Source organism: Euprymna scolopes, chromosome 23, assembly GCF_053919585.1.
Source record: "Euprymna scolopes isolate OS-2025 chromosome 23, ASM5391958v1, whole genome shotgun sequence".
Taxonomy (NCBI): Eukaryota; Metazoa; Mollusca; class Cephalopoda; order Sepiida; family Sepiolidae; genus Euprymna; species Euprymna scolopes.
In genome coordinates, this window is record NC_136504.1 from 99,513,528 (window position 1) to 99,528,216 (window position 14,689).

Below are 14,689 nucleotides of genomic sequence, written 5' to 3' on the forward strand. Positions count from 1 at the left end.
TCACATTGCTTTCTTCCTTCGATACAGATTCAAGCTTGCCTGCTTACTACCACTTTTTTTTTTTTTTTGCTCAACACACATCTTCAAACACCCAGACAATGCCAGGCACCTAGGCTAGTATGAATTATAAAAAGAAAAATCTAATTTTTTTTTTTTTTTTTTTTTTTTTTCTTTTCAGGCTAACGTTGATGCTCCAGATTTTAATATAGTTTACAAAAATACTGTACAGTCAATCTCAGTCTCCTTCTCCATGTTGGAATTACTGTTGGATCAATCCTCCATTATTGATTTACTACAATTTGTACAAAAACTGACTCCACCTGAAGACAAAGCATTAGCCATTGAGAAGTCTGTGGAATCTACAACTTCTGTCTCCAAACTGCATGCCTCAACCCATTCCCTTTTTTCAACTGATAAAAAAAGCAAAGACGAAAAGAAAGAATCTCTAGAGAAAAAAGCCCCCACCAAAAGTAAGTACAGAATATTTTATTTAATACTAGCAAGGTAACCCAGGGCAAAGGGTAACCTATTTTTTTTTTTTTTTTTTTATTAAAACTCTACCTGAAAGCTCTCAAATACATATGAAAGCGAATGGGATACACAAAAGTTTCTCAGACAGTTACAAAATCGATTCAACTATCTGCAAATGTGGAAAGGAGTATACAATGCAACATTGCCTTGTCTGCCCTCTAACCAGTGCTGCAACTTGAAAGATATTGCAAAGTGCTACAAAAATTGAGAAATTGTCTGAAGCTTGTGGTCTTACAACATTCTTAGAAGAATTGAAAAATATTTATCTTTTTACTGCTTTTTCGTCCCAAACAGGGCACAGTGCCACCAAGTCATAAAGGGATACTATTTGGGGTCAAATCTACAGGGATACTATGTAGGGAATTGAGCAGATAGATATTTGTTCACATTCCACTTGAACTTCTGTATGTCGGTACAATCATGGAAGCTCGAATGCGATAACAATACTCCATGCATGGTGGTCTTGTAGAGGTACAGGATACTTTCAGATGTAAGTAACTTTCTAGCATGGTAGAGAGAGCCCACTTTTTACTGCAGCAGCAGATTTGGCAATGCCCTCAATGTATTTGTTCCAATTCATATTCCCTGCGAACGTTAAGCCTAGGAGTTTGAACGAAGAGCTTTCAAGTAGTGTATCATTAGCCATGGTTATCAGTGATTGAAATGGTTATGTAATTATTAAAGGAAAGAAGTTTAGTTTTGACATTATTGTCCTCATTTCATTGTAGATTGGAAGTCTTCTTTTAAAGTGTCACCTTTTCCTTACATATATATTCATTTGTTTTCCCCTGCTTTTTGCTATAGCGCATGTCAACAAATATACCCATTATGAAGACAATTTTATTAGGGAGGTCATTTCTGAACATGAGGAATAATAAAGGTCCAAGGATCAACCCCTGAGGATCAACACCTGCATTTGTTTTGATTGAGGACAACCTGGATTTTTTTCTCCGAATTTTTAGATTGGACATTTGCATTTGGATTCATCAGATTACTGTTCTCATCTTGAGTGATTTTCACAACCTCTGACCTTCTTCAGGTGTATCTTGAATTTGGGTAGAATTTCGAGCAGAACCCCTGATACACCTGAAGAAGGTCAGAGGTTATATCGACCGAAACGTTGTGAAAATCACACTCGGATGAGAACAGTAGTCCAATGAATCCAAATAATACAAATAAGATTTGATTATGTTAAGTATTCATCGATCCATCCATCCATAGCTCCTGAAGGGGCATAGGCCATCTACAACTTTGTAGATGCTTTTGTAGCGAAGAGTTCTTTTTACAGGGTGAGGGTGCTGGCCCACACCCAACCTTTCCAGAAAGTATATACAGCGCCTAGCCTTCCCAAATGGTCACCCATCTGGTTCTGGCCAGGCTCAACGTTGCTTAACTTTGATCTGATGAGAACCAGTGTGTCAACGTGATTGTGCTGTACATAAGTATTCGTCCAGTAATACCATATGATTTAATTTTCATGAGAAAACTATCGTACCATACTGTGTCAAAGACCTCAGATATATCGGTGCATGGTATATACGTTCAGAGATTAGTTACGATATCTGCAGTATACCTAATAAAATAATTCCATAAAACACCAATAATTTGATGATGGGAGACTATTCATTAAATGCATGAAAAAAAAGCAGTTTATGTATTTTAATTTTCTCAAATTTTTTAAAATTACATCCGAATTACATTGTGTGTGTGTGTATATATATATATATACACGTTTTATTTTTTATTACCGTATCTTTCTGTTAAGTTACATTATTGTTTCAGCTACTCGGCCGTTTTTTTTGCCATCTGCAGCTTCCTCAGACTTTTACAGAAATGTTCACTATTTTGGGATGAAAGAGTGAATGAGGCCAGGGGGGTGCGAGGAGGGCGGAAGAAAGATATATATAATGTTTTATTTTTTACCGTTTTATCTGTTTGGTTATATGTTTCGGATGTTGGACCATGTCTACGATCCAACAGCCTCGTCAGACCTTACAGAAATGGTTGTTAGTATTAGGAAGAAGTGTTTTAGAAGGAATACGAGAAAAAAAAGGGGGGGGGTAGGAGATAAGTGGGAGGGAGACAGGTATTAGCAATATTTCAGTTTTGAAGGTTAAAATACATTAGATTATATTGTGTGTGGGGGTAGCAGATTCAGGTAGGCATGAGTGGAGATATATGGGAGGGGGAGGTGGAGAGAATGGTAAAGAAAAAAGTTGGGTGAGGAGAGGAGGTGGGAGAAGTTTCAATTTTTAGGTTTTAAATTTTGACTGCTTTTTGCTTGTTTAGGAAGGTATATTAAGTAGATAAGAGAGAGGGAAAGGGTTAGTGTAGATGTCGTGTTTTTAACAAGTACAGGGTTCCATTTAAAATTTTTGTAGTCGCTATAGGTCGACTTGTTCATTTCAGTTTACAATGGGTTGTTTTTTGTTTAAGAATTAATACATACGCCAACACACGCACAAGTACGCACACATATACATACATATGTACATTTCTACACATCCACATCTGACAAGGCTGTTGGATTGTAAACATGGTCCAACATCCGAAACATATGTAAGCAAACAGATAAAATAGTAATAAAAAAAATAAAACACATATTTGCTCTGCAATAGTATTGAGCACTCTCTTCAGGTTTTTACTAATTACCAGTTTTACCATACATATATATATAACTTTCCAATGATGTAATTGTAAAAGTGAGCATAAAAAATATATATCACTTTTTTTTTTAGTTGGTAATCATTTCAAAATTTAAAGAAAAGTCTATTTCAGAATATATACTTTTTTTTAAAAGTTATTTATAAAGTCTTTTCTTTTTTTTTTTTTCTTTTTTTTTTTTTTTTTTTTTTTTTTTTTTTTACAGAGAAGGGAAAAACTCGAGATCCTGACATAGTTGACATTCAAGTAATTGCAAATCTTGACACATTCACAATTGGAATATCATCTCCGACAGAACTTATTACCAGAATAAAAGTGAAAGGTATTTTTATCTTTCTAATCTCTTTTTTTATAATCTGATGTATACATTATGAACAAAAAGGCCCTACTTTTTTATTTTTTTTTTTTATTTGTTGTTTTTGGAAAAGAAGGATAAGTTATGAATACACTGGAAATAGGTCAGTTATTTTTATTTTTTATTTTTTTTAGTTTGTTTGGTGCTTGTAGAGTATAATGAAATTTTTAACAAATGCATTTCGGGTAAAGGCACTATTATGTACTTATCAAAATTAGTTAATAACTTCCAAAAATTATGAAAAATGATTTAGTAGAAAAATAGGTACTTGTACAGTTTAATCAAGACATTAAAAAATGAAAATATTGAAAAAAGGTTATATTGTATGTATCCATCATGGAATGAAGTTCTCAGAAAAAAAAATTTCATTTAATTTCAAGTATTTTTTTACAGCGAAAAAACAATTTATGATACCAAGCAAAAAGGCCCGATTTTTAGGAAGAAAAGCTAATAATAAAGATGGGGAGGGAGTGTCGGCGCTTTACATAGTTATCTCCCCGTGGCATGTTAAAAATTTCCATAATGGCTAACTTCAACGCGCTCTCATAAAAATGTCTTTTTCCGCTATAAAAAAAAAAAAAACTACTCTATCAAATTAAATTAAATTTTTTTTACGGAGATCTTCAGTCCAAAACAGATACGTACAATATAACCTTTTTTCGATATTTTCATTTTTTAATGTCTTGATTAGAGTACTGAAAAACAATTACAAGTAAAAATAAAATTTATCGAGTTTTATTGTATGTTTTAATGTAGAAGAGTTGTGCAACTAATTCAGTGTGACAAACTGTCTTATCTGCTTTCCTTGAAATCTTCCATTGAAAAAAATGGAAAACTACTGTCTGATTTATTGTGAAAAATAAATCTAGCATATCTTCTACGGGATCATTTTTCATAATTTTTGGAATCTATACTAATTTCCACATGACATGAAAGTACATAATGTTTTTACCTGAAATGCATTTGTCTGAAATTCCATTATATTGCACAAGCACCATTTTTTTCTTTATTTGCATGTTTTGGTTAAACAAAAAAAAAAAGTCTAGTCTGAAAAATAGGGCTGAAGAGGGCGTAAAAGATGTAGAAAGATAGGAAATAAATTAGCTTTATGCTATCAAGCGTTATATTTTGTCAAATATCGATAGTGTTATTAAAAATGAATACAAACCTGCTTTTTTGAACAGTATGCAGTGTTTCTGTCAAGCAAGGAGAATGAAAAAATAATGGCTGCTGGGCTTAAAGGCTGGCTATCTTGTGAGATAACGAGACTTCAGGGCATCTGATATGCATATAAAAGGCAGACAGTTTCAATAAAAAAGCCTATTGATCAGAAAAGGGCATTCTTTTGAGCAGAAGTGAGTTTTGTCAGATGTGTATTGAATTTTAAGATCTGGAATTGTGAGAAGAATTCATTGTATTGAATTTTGATACTGAGAATTCTGAAGGAGAATAGTTAACATAAATTGTTGGGAGCCCACAGAAAATTTTACAACAGATAGGAAGAATGAAATTTACTACCAAACGGTAGCATAAACTTGCTATGATGCAAGCAACCAACAGAAGATATTGTTTGGAAGAAACAGCTTATCTTGTAGACGTATATAACTGTTTATGGGTCGTTTTCACTTGCAAGGTATTACATTCTGGCCTCAAATAATGTCAGATCATCAGGAGAGAATATGCACCATTTCAGGACCTTCCTTGCAACAAGTTTTACAATATATGGAAAAACTGTCTGGAGAAAGGCTCTAATAGGAATATAGACATGAGAAATGAATTTAGACTTCATCACACTGACGGTGAGATTATCACTAATTTTATTAAAAAGTAGTTTGCTTTTTTTTTTTTTTTTTTAAATATGCACAGCTGTTTTGTCTAGCATAGAATAGATTCCCTTGCATTTATCTCCATTTTCAGCCCTTTTTTTTTCTTATAGGATTCTTCAGACTTATCACCAGCAAAAGTTTTTATAAAAAAATCTAAAATTGTTTAAATACACAAATCTGACCAAAATCTTAGACCTCATCAAAGAAGTTGGACTCTTCAAAAAAATAAAATAAAATAAAATAATTAACTTCAAATTATTTATTTTTTTCTGGAGATGGTACTGTCGCTTGCGTGACACTGCTGTCCGAACTTTGACCTTCCCGTTCCCACTTGACGCGTTTTCTCTCCACTCCAAAACGAACTTCTGCAACTTTAGCTTTTCTCTTCTTCAAATACACCTTCTCTGCTCGCAATCAAACTTCAGAATGCCCTCCTTCCCCAAATCACTCCTCTTTTATTTCCAATCAGGAGCATCTCATTTGCATACCTCGTGGTCACCCTGTAGGCATATAAAGAAACAGGGCAGTCATTTTTGTTTCTTTCTTCTTCATTATGAACACGAGGTAAGCCACACAAAAACGCGGTCGGTCGTTCTTGTTTCTCTTTTTCTTCATTTACACCACACGCCCCCCTGATCTTCGAGATCAATAGGATACTTCGTAATCCTCCATCCAAGCAGGCCGCCTCCTCTCACGTCGAGGCCTCTGGGGGACAACTTCTCGGGGGTTAATGTTTTCAGGTTCACTACAACGCGGGCCTAAGTCAGGTTGAGCAGCATCATTTGCTTCTCGGTGGCCCTCGATTTCTTCTTCACTGCCCTCACTGCATACCGGCAATGTCACACGACGCAGGTCTAAGATATGCCAGGGAACGCCATTCACCATCACATTGTTCTTCGACTGCAATCCTGTTATGACCCCTCTTTTCCAACGAGTGGTACACTGTGCATTGGGGGGTTTCACCCACACCTCTTCACCTACTTTGATAGTGGCTTCTTCACTCTCAATTCCTGCTGCTTTGTTGCACGGATGCCGCCACTTATATGTGAAAACGGCCCTATGAGGCACAGTTGTCTCATCTTGTTTGGTCTTCGGCGAGATGTTATACCAAAACACCGCCTCTATGGGTGATACGTTGCTTTTTTCCGCAGCGGCTTTAATGGTGCGATGATTCCTCTCCACTATTCCGTTGCCACTCGGCCGATACGCTGCTCTGAAAAATTGCCTTACTCCCCACTTATCGCACACCCCTTTAAAGGCTTCTGATCGGAAAGCGGAGCAATTGTCCATTAAGAGTTCCTCAACCGGCCCTCTCTCCAAAAATATCTCCTCGATGACCCCTCCGATCGCCCATGCAGCTTCTGCCCTGATCTCTCTCCAGATGGCAAACCTTCCCAGTCCACAGTCGACCATCGACAGATACAATTTGTGGCGATAGTGTGTCACGTCAATGGCCAATCGCTTCCAGTCCTCCGCAACGTGTAGCTCTCCTGCTTCGTGTCTGGGCGGTCCAGGGTCAATTGATTGGCACTCTCGACAGTTCTCCACCACCTCCCTAACCTCATCCTCGGGTGGTCTCCGGGTAAACCTCTTTGGCTAGGAATAACGTTCGTTCTCGACCAAAGTGGTGCATTTCGTGTGACTCTTGACTTCTTCCCCTGCACAGCATACCGAGGAGACCTCCTTTCCCTCCTGCAGCCAGGCCTTCTTCACGCGTGTCATCGAATCCGCCTTGTTTTTTTCTGACGGGACCAACACAACAGATACTCTCAACTGGAATTCCGCTATCAGGTCGGTGAGCGCTCAGAGTCTGCGCTTGATCAGCATTTCCGCAGCACCCCTTGTCTTAACTCTCTTATCGCCAGTTATTGTCGACCAAATCCACGACGCTACCGTTGCCGAATCGGTTTTGACTTCAATTATTTTCAATCCCCATTTCAGGGCCAGATTGATTCCTTTTATAGCGGCATCTAGTTCTGCTACGTTGATATGGGAGAAGTCGTTGTTTTTTCTTAGCCACGCCGCATCCTCCACAGTTACACCTCCTATCTCTAGTACGACGCCCAACGCCAGGTTACTGGCATCGCACCAAACCACACCCGCGTCTTCGCCGCTGACATACCATTTCCCTTTCACTGGGTCCTCATTCCTCACTCTCGCAATGACTTCTTGCAGCATGTTCGTGACCTCCTTCGTCACACGGCCTTCCTAGTCATCAGTGCCTGTTTGTCGTTTAATAAAGCTGCATGCTATCCTGAGCCAGCCAGCGATAGGATAGTGCCCGACCAGCCTCCCGCAGACTGAGAAGAGTTCTCGCCTCGTCAGCTCAGATCCGACTTCGGGTATTGCATTCCCTCGTTCGAAGACAAGGCTGTCTTTTCCATCTCGCCTTAGTTTCAACCCCAGCACCGCTCCTCCATCTAGGGCCTCCGCCGGTTTTGCGGTTAACCCATACTTCTCGACATGGCTTCTTACTTTCTCTGCTGTCACCTCTGCCTCCTCCACCAGGATGTCGTCAATGTACGAGCTAGTGGCCTCCTCCACTGTACAGTCTTTGCTCAGCACTGTCTTCAGTACGGCAGTCATAATTTTGGGGGCTGAACTCAGCCCAAAGCCTAACCTCGTCAGACAATACACCCGCCCCTTGTACCGGACCAGTTGGTATTGCCAGAGTTTTTCATCTACATGGATCTGCAGATATGCCGATTTCAGATCGACAATCTTAATGGCCCGCCCCATTCTTCTCCATTTCCTCATGACATCCTCACATACGTCGATCCTCATTCCAGTGTGGCAGGCTACGTGTCTGTTCAATTCCCTAAAATCCAGCATGGGCCTAATCTTGTTTTTGGTAGGCTGAACAACCGCCAGTAGTGGCAACACTCCTTTTTCTTCCCCTGTCCACGGTTTCAGAATTCCTTCTTTTATCCACCTCTCCACTTCTTCCTCGAATCCTTTTCTTATTACTCCTCGCAGGGTGTTTTCGTAGCAGCCCACCTTATTCTGTAGTTCTGGGGGCCCGGAGATCCATTTCCATTCCACCGTCCACCTCACGCCATCAAACTTCGCCAGGAAATCTTTGTCCTTAATGCAGCAAACCTCCGGTTTTGGGGTTCTGACAGTTCTATCACCTTCCACTCCTGCCATCCCCACTGCGCTAAGACGTCCAAACGTCACTTGGCCCCCTCTTAACGTAGCGCCCCCCAGTTGGTTAATTGCACTCATACCTATAATCACGTCGACACCACCGACCAGATGATTCAACACTAGGGCTTGCAGTTCAATGGGCACCCCTTGCACCATTACTTCCGCTGTCGTCTCTCCTAGGCATTTCACATCCCTGCCATCTACGGTCCTAATAATCCTGGTTCCGCTCCATGACCTCGCGACATTCCTTGCTAACAGCGTTGTAGTGCAGCCTGTGTCGACAAGGGCTATGGCTCTCTTCCCATTGACTACCACCGGTAACCGAGGCAATGTTCCATCATGCGCCATTTCCACACAGAAGGGGTAACCACTGGCGCAATAGCTCCCCTTCACTCGTTTCCCTGGTCCCGTGCAGCAACACAATAGCGGCTAATATGCCCCACTTGTCCACATCGGTAGCACGTGATCCCCGGTCTCGGCTCTTTGCAGTCCTTGATCAGATGAGGACCCTGGCACCGGAAACACTTGATGGCAGGTCTCCCCTCCTGTCGCCTCGCCGGCTGCCTCTCATTCAAGTGAGGCCTCATGCACATATTTCCACTCACAGCTGCAGCCACGATTGGGCTTTTAACATTTTTCACTAGGACTCTGGCGTGGATCAAGAGATCGTCCACTTCCATAGAATGGATCCCCGTGATTCTCTGCATGTTCGCAGAGATTTCCTCTGGGAAGCCGTTCACTAGGTACAGCTTTACCGTCATCTCCAGGCTCCTCCCCACGTAACCAGCCAACCCTGCCAGTCTCCTGATCTCTGCCGCAAAGACGTCAACGGACTCGCCAGTCCGCCTCAAACTTGACAGCTTGCCAAGTGCTTCAAATGGGCCCTCCGCGAAGGCCAATTTCAGCCTTTGCTCCACTAAGGCAAGGTCTTCCTTGTCTTCATCTCGCATCTGCTGGTAAATCGTGAGGGCTTCCCCCTCTAAGTATAGCGGCAGCAGGGTGACCACATCTTCTATCTTTTGCAGCTTCGCCACCATTTTTAATTTCTCCAGCCACTTAATCAGGTCGCCCTCCCCAGTAAAGGGTCTCACCATCTGAGTGCTCAGTCTCCACTCAGCCATGTTAATTGCTTGATACGCCGAAATAGCTTGTCGCTTGCGTGACACTGCTGTCCGAACTTTCACCTTCCCGTTCCCACTTGACGCGTCTTCTCTCCACTCCAAAACGAACTTCTGCAACTTTAGCTTTTCTCTTCTTCAAATACACCTTCTCTGCTTGCAATCAAACTTCAGAATGCCCTCCTTCCCCAAATCACTCCTCTTTTATTTCCAATCAGGAGCATCTCATTTGCATACCTCGTGGTCACCCTGTAGGCATATAAAGAAACAGGGCAGCCATTTTTGTTTCTTTCTTCTTCATTATGAACACGAGGTAAGCCACACAAAAACGCGGTCGGTCGTTCTTGTTTCTCTTTTTCTTCATTTACACCACAGGTACATCTTACTGGATGCCAGCCATTCACTTACTATTTCACAGACTCCAACCAAGAGATCTTTATAGGATTCTAACAGTCCTTTTAAACACAGTTGTTTAGATCTGTCTTGCACTTAGTTCGCAGATAATTTTTAAAATTATTTTGCATGAGCTCAGTAGCTCCTATGAATGCTAGAAATCTTCCTAGGATTCCCGTTTGTTTTCATGCCATATATAAAACCTTAGAATTTAGTTATAAGCCATTGTTACATATTAAGGAGCCTATACCAATAGCAAGCGAGTCGGCTAGTATCTGCAAGACAGTATCATTCCCAGGAGTAAATCAAAGATTTGCTAATAGAGTAAACAAGAGATAAGACGCTTCTAGTTACACAATGGAAGCTTACATCTGTGTCAAAAGTTCTCTTGTATGCCAGTGAGACTCGGTTTCTTAAAGTTAAGGACATTACTAGACTAATTTGCAGTGATCATGCAATGATACAATTAATATGCTCCTCAAAGATTGTTCAATGGGCTGAGACCTAGGCTTGACCTGAATTCAGTGGATGAGACTCTAAGCTGGAAAAGACCGAGACGGTATGGCAGTATCCAATGCATGGCAGTCGACAAGTGGTCAGAAAGAATCATTAACTTGATGTTCATGGAGCCTGTTCAGGAAGTCGATCTAAGAAGAGGTGGAGTGATGATGTTAAGCAGGACCTGAAACCTCATGGGCTAAACATTGGCAATGGATCAAATCAAGTGGAAAGAAGCCATTCGACCAAGTCAATGACTCGAACACTCTACCCTCAAACTTTGGGAACAAATGGCGATAAAGGTGCAGTAGTAGTAATAGTAGTAGTAGTAGTAGTAGTAGAGATAATGTCTGCAGGATCGTTGGGAAAGAAATGAGTTTGAAGAATCAATTTGTTCATAAGTCATGTGAGAAAAACACAAAATAATGGAGTGTCCATGGAAACTACACGAGACATGTCACCTGAATGCTCTAAGGAAACTTGGAATATTGGCAAAAACGAAATCCCCCCCCCCTCCGACTTTTCCCATTTGAGTTAAATAAATGAATTGACTAAATAATTAGTTAATAGAACTTAAGTCTTTCTCGCTCCTGTGGGACTCTATTCTCTTCAGAAATAAAACCTTAGAAACTCTCTGTGAACATATCTGTATTTCTTTCTGCATAAAAAGAAGCTTTATTTGTCTAGCACCACTGATGATGGATCACTGTCAAAGTAGATGAGGAAACGAAGCAACCACTAGACGAAATGGCAATGAAGAGAAACAATGTTGATGTACTTGGTGACAATGTTACCCCATCATTAGTGACACTGACTTCAACTAGGGTTGCTGCTCTTTCTTTCTGGTCTCGTATCACTACCTCAGATTTAACAGATCGATTGTAATTTTGTTTTAATTTAATTTCAGGTATAAATGCAGATGTAAAAGTTCAAGTTGATAAAACAACTATTGGCGCAGAATTAAAGGACATTACCATCTTCAATCCATCTCCAGAATGTTACTATCCAAAGGTAAATGATTATTTTTAAATTGTGTCAATCTGTTGGAGTCTGGACCGTCTGTTGGGGTCTGGACTGTCTGTTCTGGAATTTCAAATGGAACCCTTTATTTAATATAGAGATAGGCTGCTTTTATTCCATCAGATATGGCTGGGTCTTAATTCCAGACATCGACGGTTCAATCCTCAACAAACTAAACTTTTAACTAAAAAATATGGTACTTATCTAGTTTATGAACCAATCTCTTTGGGTGATGTCGAATTGAAGACTGCTAAATGATTAATTCAAATTGCAGCACCCTACCTTCCACATTCTCCATTTTAAGAATTTGATTTAGAACATTGAAAAAAGGGGAAAGAATTTCATTTCATGTTGACATATCATGTTAAAGGTTATTATTTTTAAATTGTTTCAATCATATCATCTTTGATTTAACACCTGTCAATCTCTGAACTGTAAAATATCTGTTACGGAATTTTGAATAGAACTCTTTATTTAATATAGAGATAGGCTGCTCTAATTCTGTCTACCATGACTGGATAGACATTTAAGTAATTCTAGATATTAAAGGTTCACCCCTTAATACAAGTGATACTAAAAATTTGGTATGTATCTAGTTTACAACCCAACCTTTTCCAGAAGATGCTGAAGTGAAGACTCTGACAATTAATTCAAAACAGTGCCCCCCCCCCCATCCTCATTCTCCGTATGTTTTTTTTTTTTTTTTTGTGTGTGTGTCCTTAACTGATTAAATAATTTTTCAGAGGAAAAATAATCCATATAATCTCACCTAGGTCGATCCGGGCACTCTATCGGCAGTAACAATTAGAGTAGCTATTTAGTTCTGAGATCTGTTGTCATAACAACCTCTCAGGCTTTATTTTTCTGCTTCTGGGGGAGGCAATGTGTTGAAAGTCATTTTTGTTATTTCTTGATTTAATGAATTTGACACTTTCATTGAAATTTGTTGTCTTTTGGCAATTGATTGCTTCAACATCTTCTGGTTGCTTACGTAACCTGCAGGTAAATGCTGATGAGAAGTTGCTGGAAAATGGGTTGTAGATAAGTACCAAAAATATAATTAAAAATTACTTCAGACTTCTAGTATGGCAACATTATTATTGTCATATAGAACAGACTTATTTTGCCATCTAATTTACATGTTTTTGTGTGGTATACACATGTATGCAAATCTGATGGTTATGCTGAAAAAACAAAATAACTCTTTCTCTAAATGTCTAGATTAAGAAATATTAATGGTTGAATAAAGAGTGCAGACCATTGTTGAAAAGCTTGTGGACTGAGGTATATTCTGGTCTTGTGCAGTTCTAGGAGGTCCATCTTCCCAGGCTTTGCCTTCTCTCTCTAAGGCACTGGCTTTTTCTTATCCTTATCACATCATTCTGCCGTGGGAGGGAGATAACTAACTTAATAGTTGAATCAAAATAGCGAGGCAAGAGAAATACTGGTGCTACCAGATCAGGCTGTCTGAATATACTAGATTTACAACCTAAAATGCACAAAAGCCTAATGTTATTGCTTATATTTTCTTTCCCTTTGCAAAACTCAATCATGTTCTGCAAAACTAAAAACCTCAATTTTCCTCTACAAAACAATCAAACCAAACACTACAAATAAATATTTGAAGATATAGATAATTGAAGCAAAATCAGATTCAGCAGTAAATAACCCAAGAAGGCTTAATATGCTATAAAACAAACAAACAAATACCATAAATGAATATTTGAAGACAAAGATCTTGAAACATAACTTTTTTTTTTTTTTTTTTTCAAAATGACCAAATTCGGTATTTTAAATAACCCCAAAAGAGTCGATATGCTATAAAACAAAACAACCAAATCAACATTTTGCAATCGTTAAACAATTTTTTTTTTCTCTTTTCAGATTTTGGCCATTGAAGGCAGTGAAGTGCTCAAATGTGACATTGTGGCTTTTAATAATGGCACGGAAGGAACCAAGTTCTTGGATATGTCCTGTGTCGACACCAGCATTAATGTAACAATGGGCTGTATGCGTCTCGTTTTTCTGAACAAGTTTGTGAATGACTTGCTTGTAAGTACATCATTACCTTTGCTAATGAGGTTGTTTTCATTGGAGTTTGTGTACAACTTAGTGTCCACATCATTTGACAAAGTTTGGTGACAATAGGTCAAAATATTATACTTAAGGCAACATTCATCCAGGATAGGTTGAGCCGGCTCCTCCCATAGAACACGCCCATCATTCCGGATGAACACCAAGCATGCATGACAGTCCCTAGTGTCAGAGATAGTAATGGACAACCAGTCCTAGGACCAGCAGCACTAGGTCTGGCGCTAAGTTTGACATCTGCTTTGATGGTGTGCAACCACATCTCCAGCTGGCCTCCCAAGCATTTTCACCAACCTTGGAGTGGTTCTGGAGCTATTGCTTAACAAATAAACTCTCCTGGGTTGTAGTATGCAGCATCAAAGTCTCTTTGAAAGATTGATTGAAGAAAATGAGCTTACAGTGCATCTCAACTTGGGTATTGGAGATGAAATGATGCCAGCGAACCTATAGACTTCAGCAGAGACAGTATTGATTAAACACTTCTAGCCTTCTGATATCCACAGCTTTCATTGGCCAGGTTTTGAAGCCATACAGAAGGATTGTCCAAACATGCACCTGATATATTCAGACTTGATATTTTCAAAATATTGGTCAAGATCTAGCGAACTGTATGGTTATATTTCAACTGATTGTCTCTTGAAATCTTGCTTTATATAATTTTGGATCGGCTGTCTCTGGGCCTGTTTGTGTGTCTGCGTGCCTCTGGGCATGTCTGTCTCTCTGCCTGTCTGTGCCTCTGGGCCCGTCTGTCTCTCTGCCTGTCTGTACCTCTGGGCCCGTCTGTCTCTCTGCCTGTCTGTGCCTCTGGGCCCGTCTGTCTCTCTGCCTGTCTGTGCCTCTGGGCCCGTCTGTCTCTCTGCCTGTCTGTGCCTCTGGGCCCGTCTGTCTCTCTGCCTGTCTGTGCCTCTGGGCCCGTCTGTCTCTCTGCCTGTCTGTGCCTCTGGGTCTGTCTATCTCTCTGCCTGTCTACAACTAAAGCTCATCAAGAAACCACAGTTTAGATTTGTCCCATTATATCTTTTTATGTAATATTTGTTTTAAATACT

At 39.8% G+C, this 14,689-nt stretch overlaps 1 protein-coding gene across 2 annotated transcripts in view; it reads left to right on the top strand.

Moving 5' to 3' along the window:
• Positions 1-14,689, top strand: part of LOC145246061 (intermembrane lipid transfer protein VPS13A-like) — a 468,532-nt gene that overhangs the window by 257,392 nt on the left and 196,451 nt on the right. For both annotated transcript variants that reach the window (XM_080107901.1, XM_080107902.1), the window contains exons 29-32: positions 179-470; positions 3,401-3,517; positions 11,440-11,543; positions 13,437-13,604. In XM_080107901.1, coding sequence (XP_079964027.1) covers positions 179-470; positions 3,401-3,517; positions 11,440-11,543; positions 13,437-13,604 — 681 coding nt within the window. The remainder of the gene's footprint in view (positions 1-178; positions 471-3,400; positions 3,518-11,439; positions 11,544-13,436; positions 13,605-14,689) is intronic.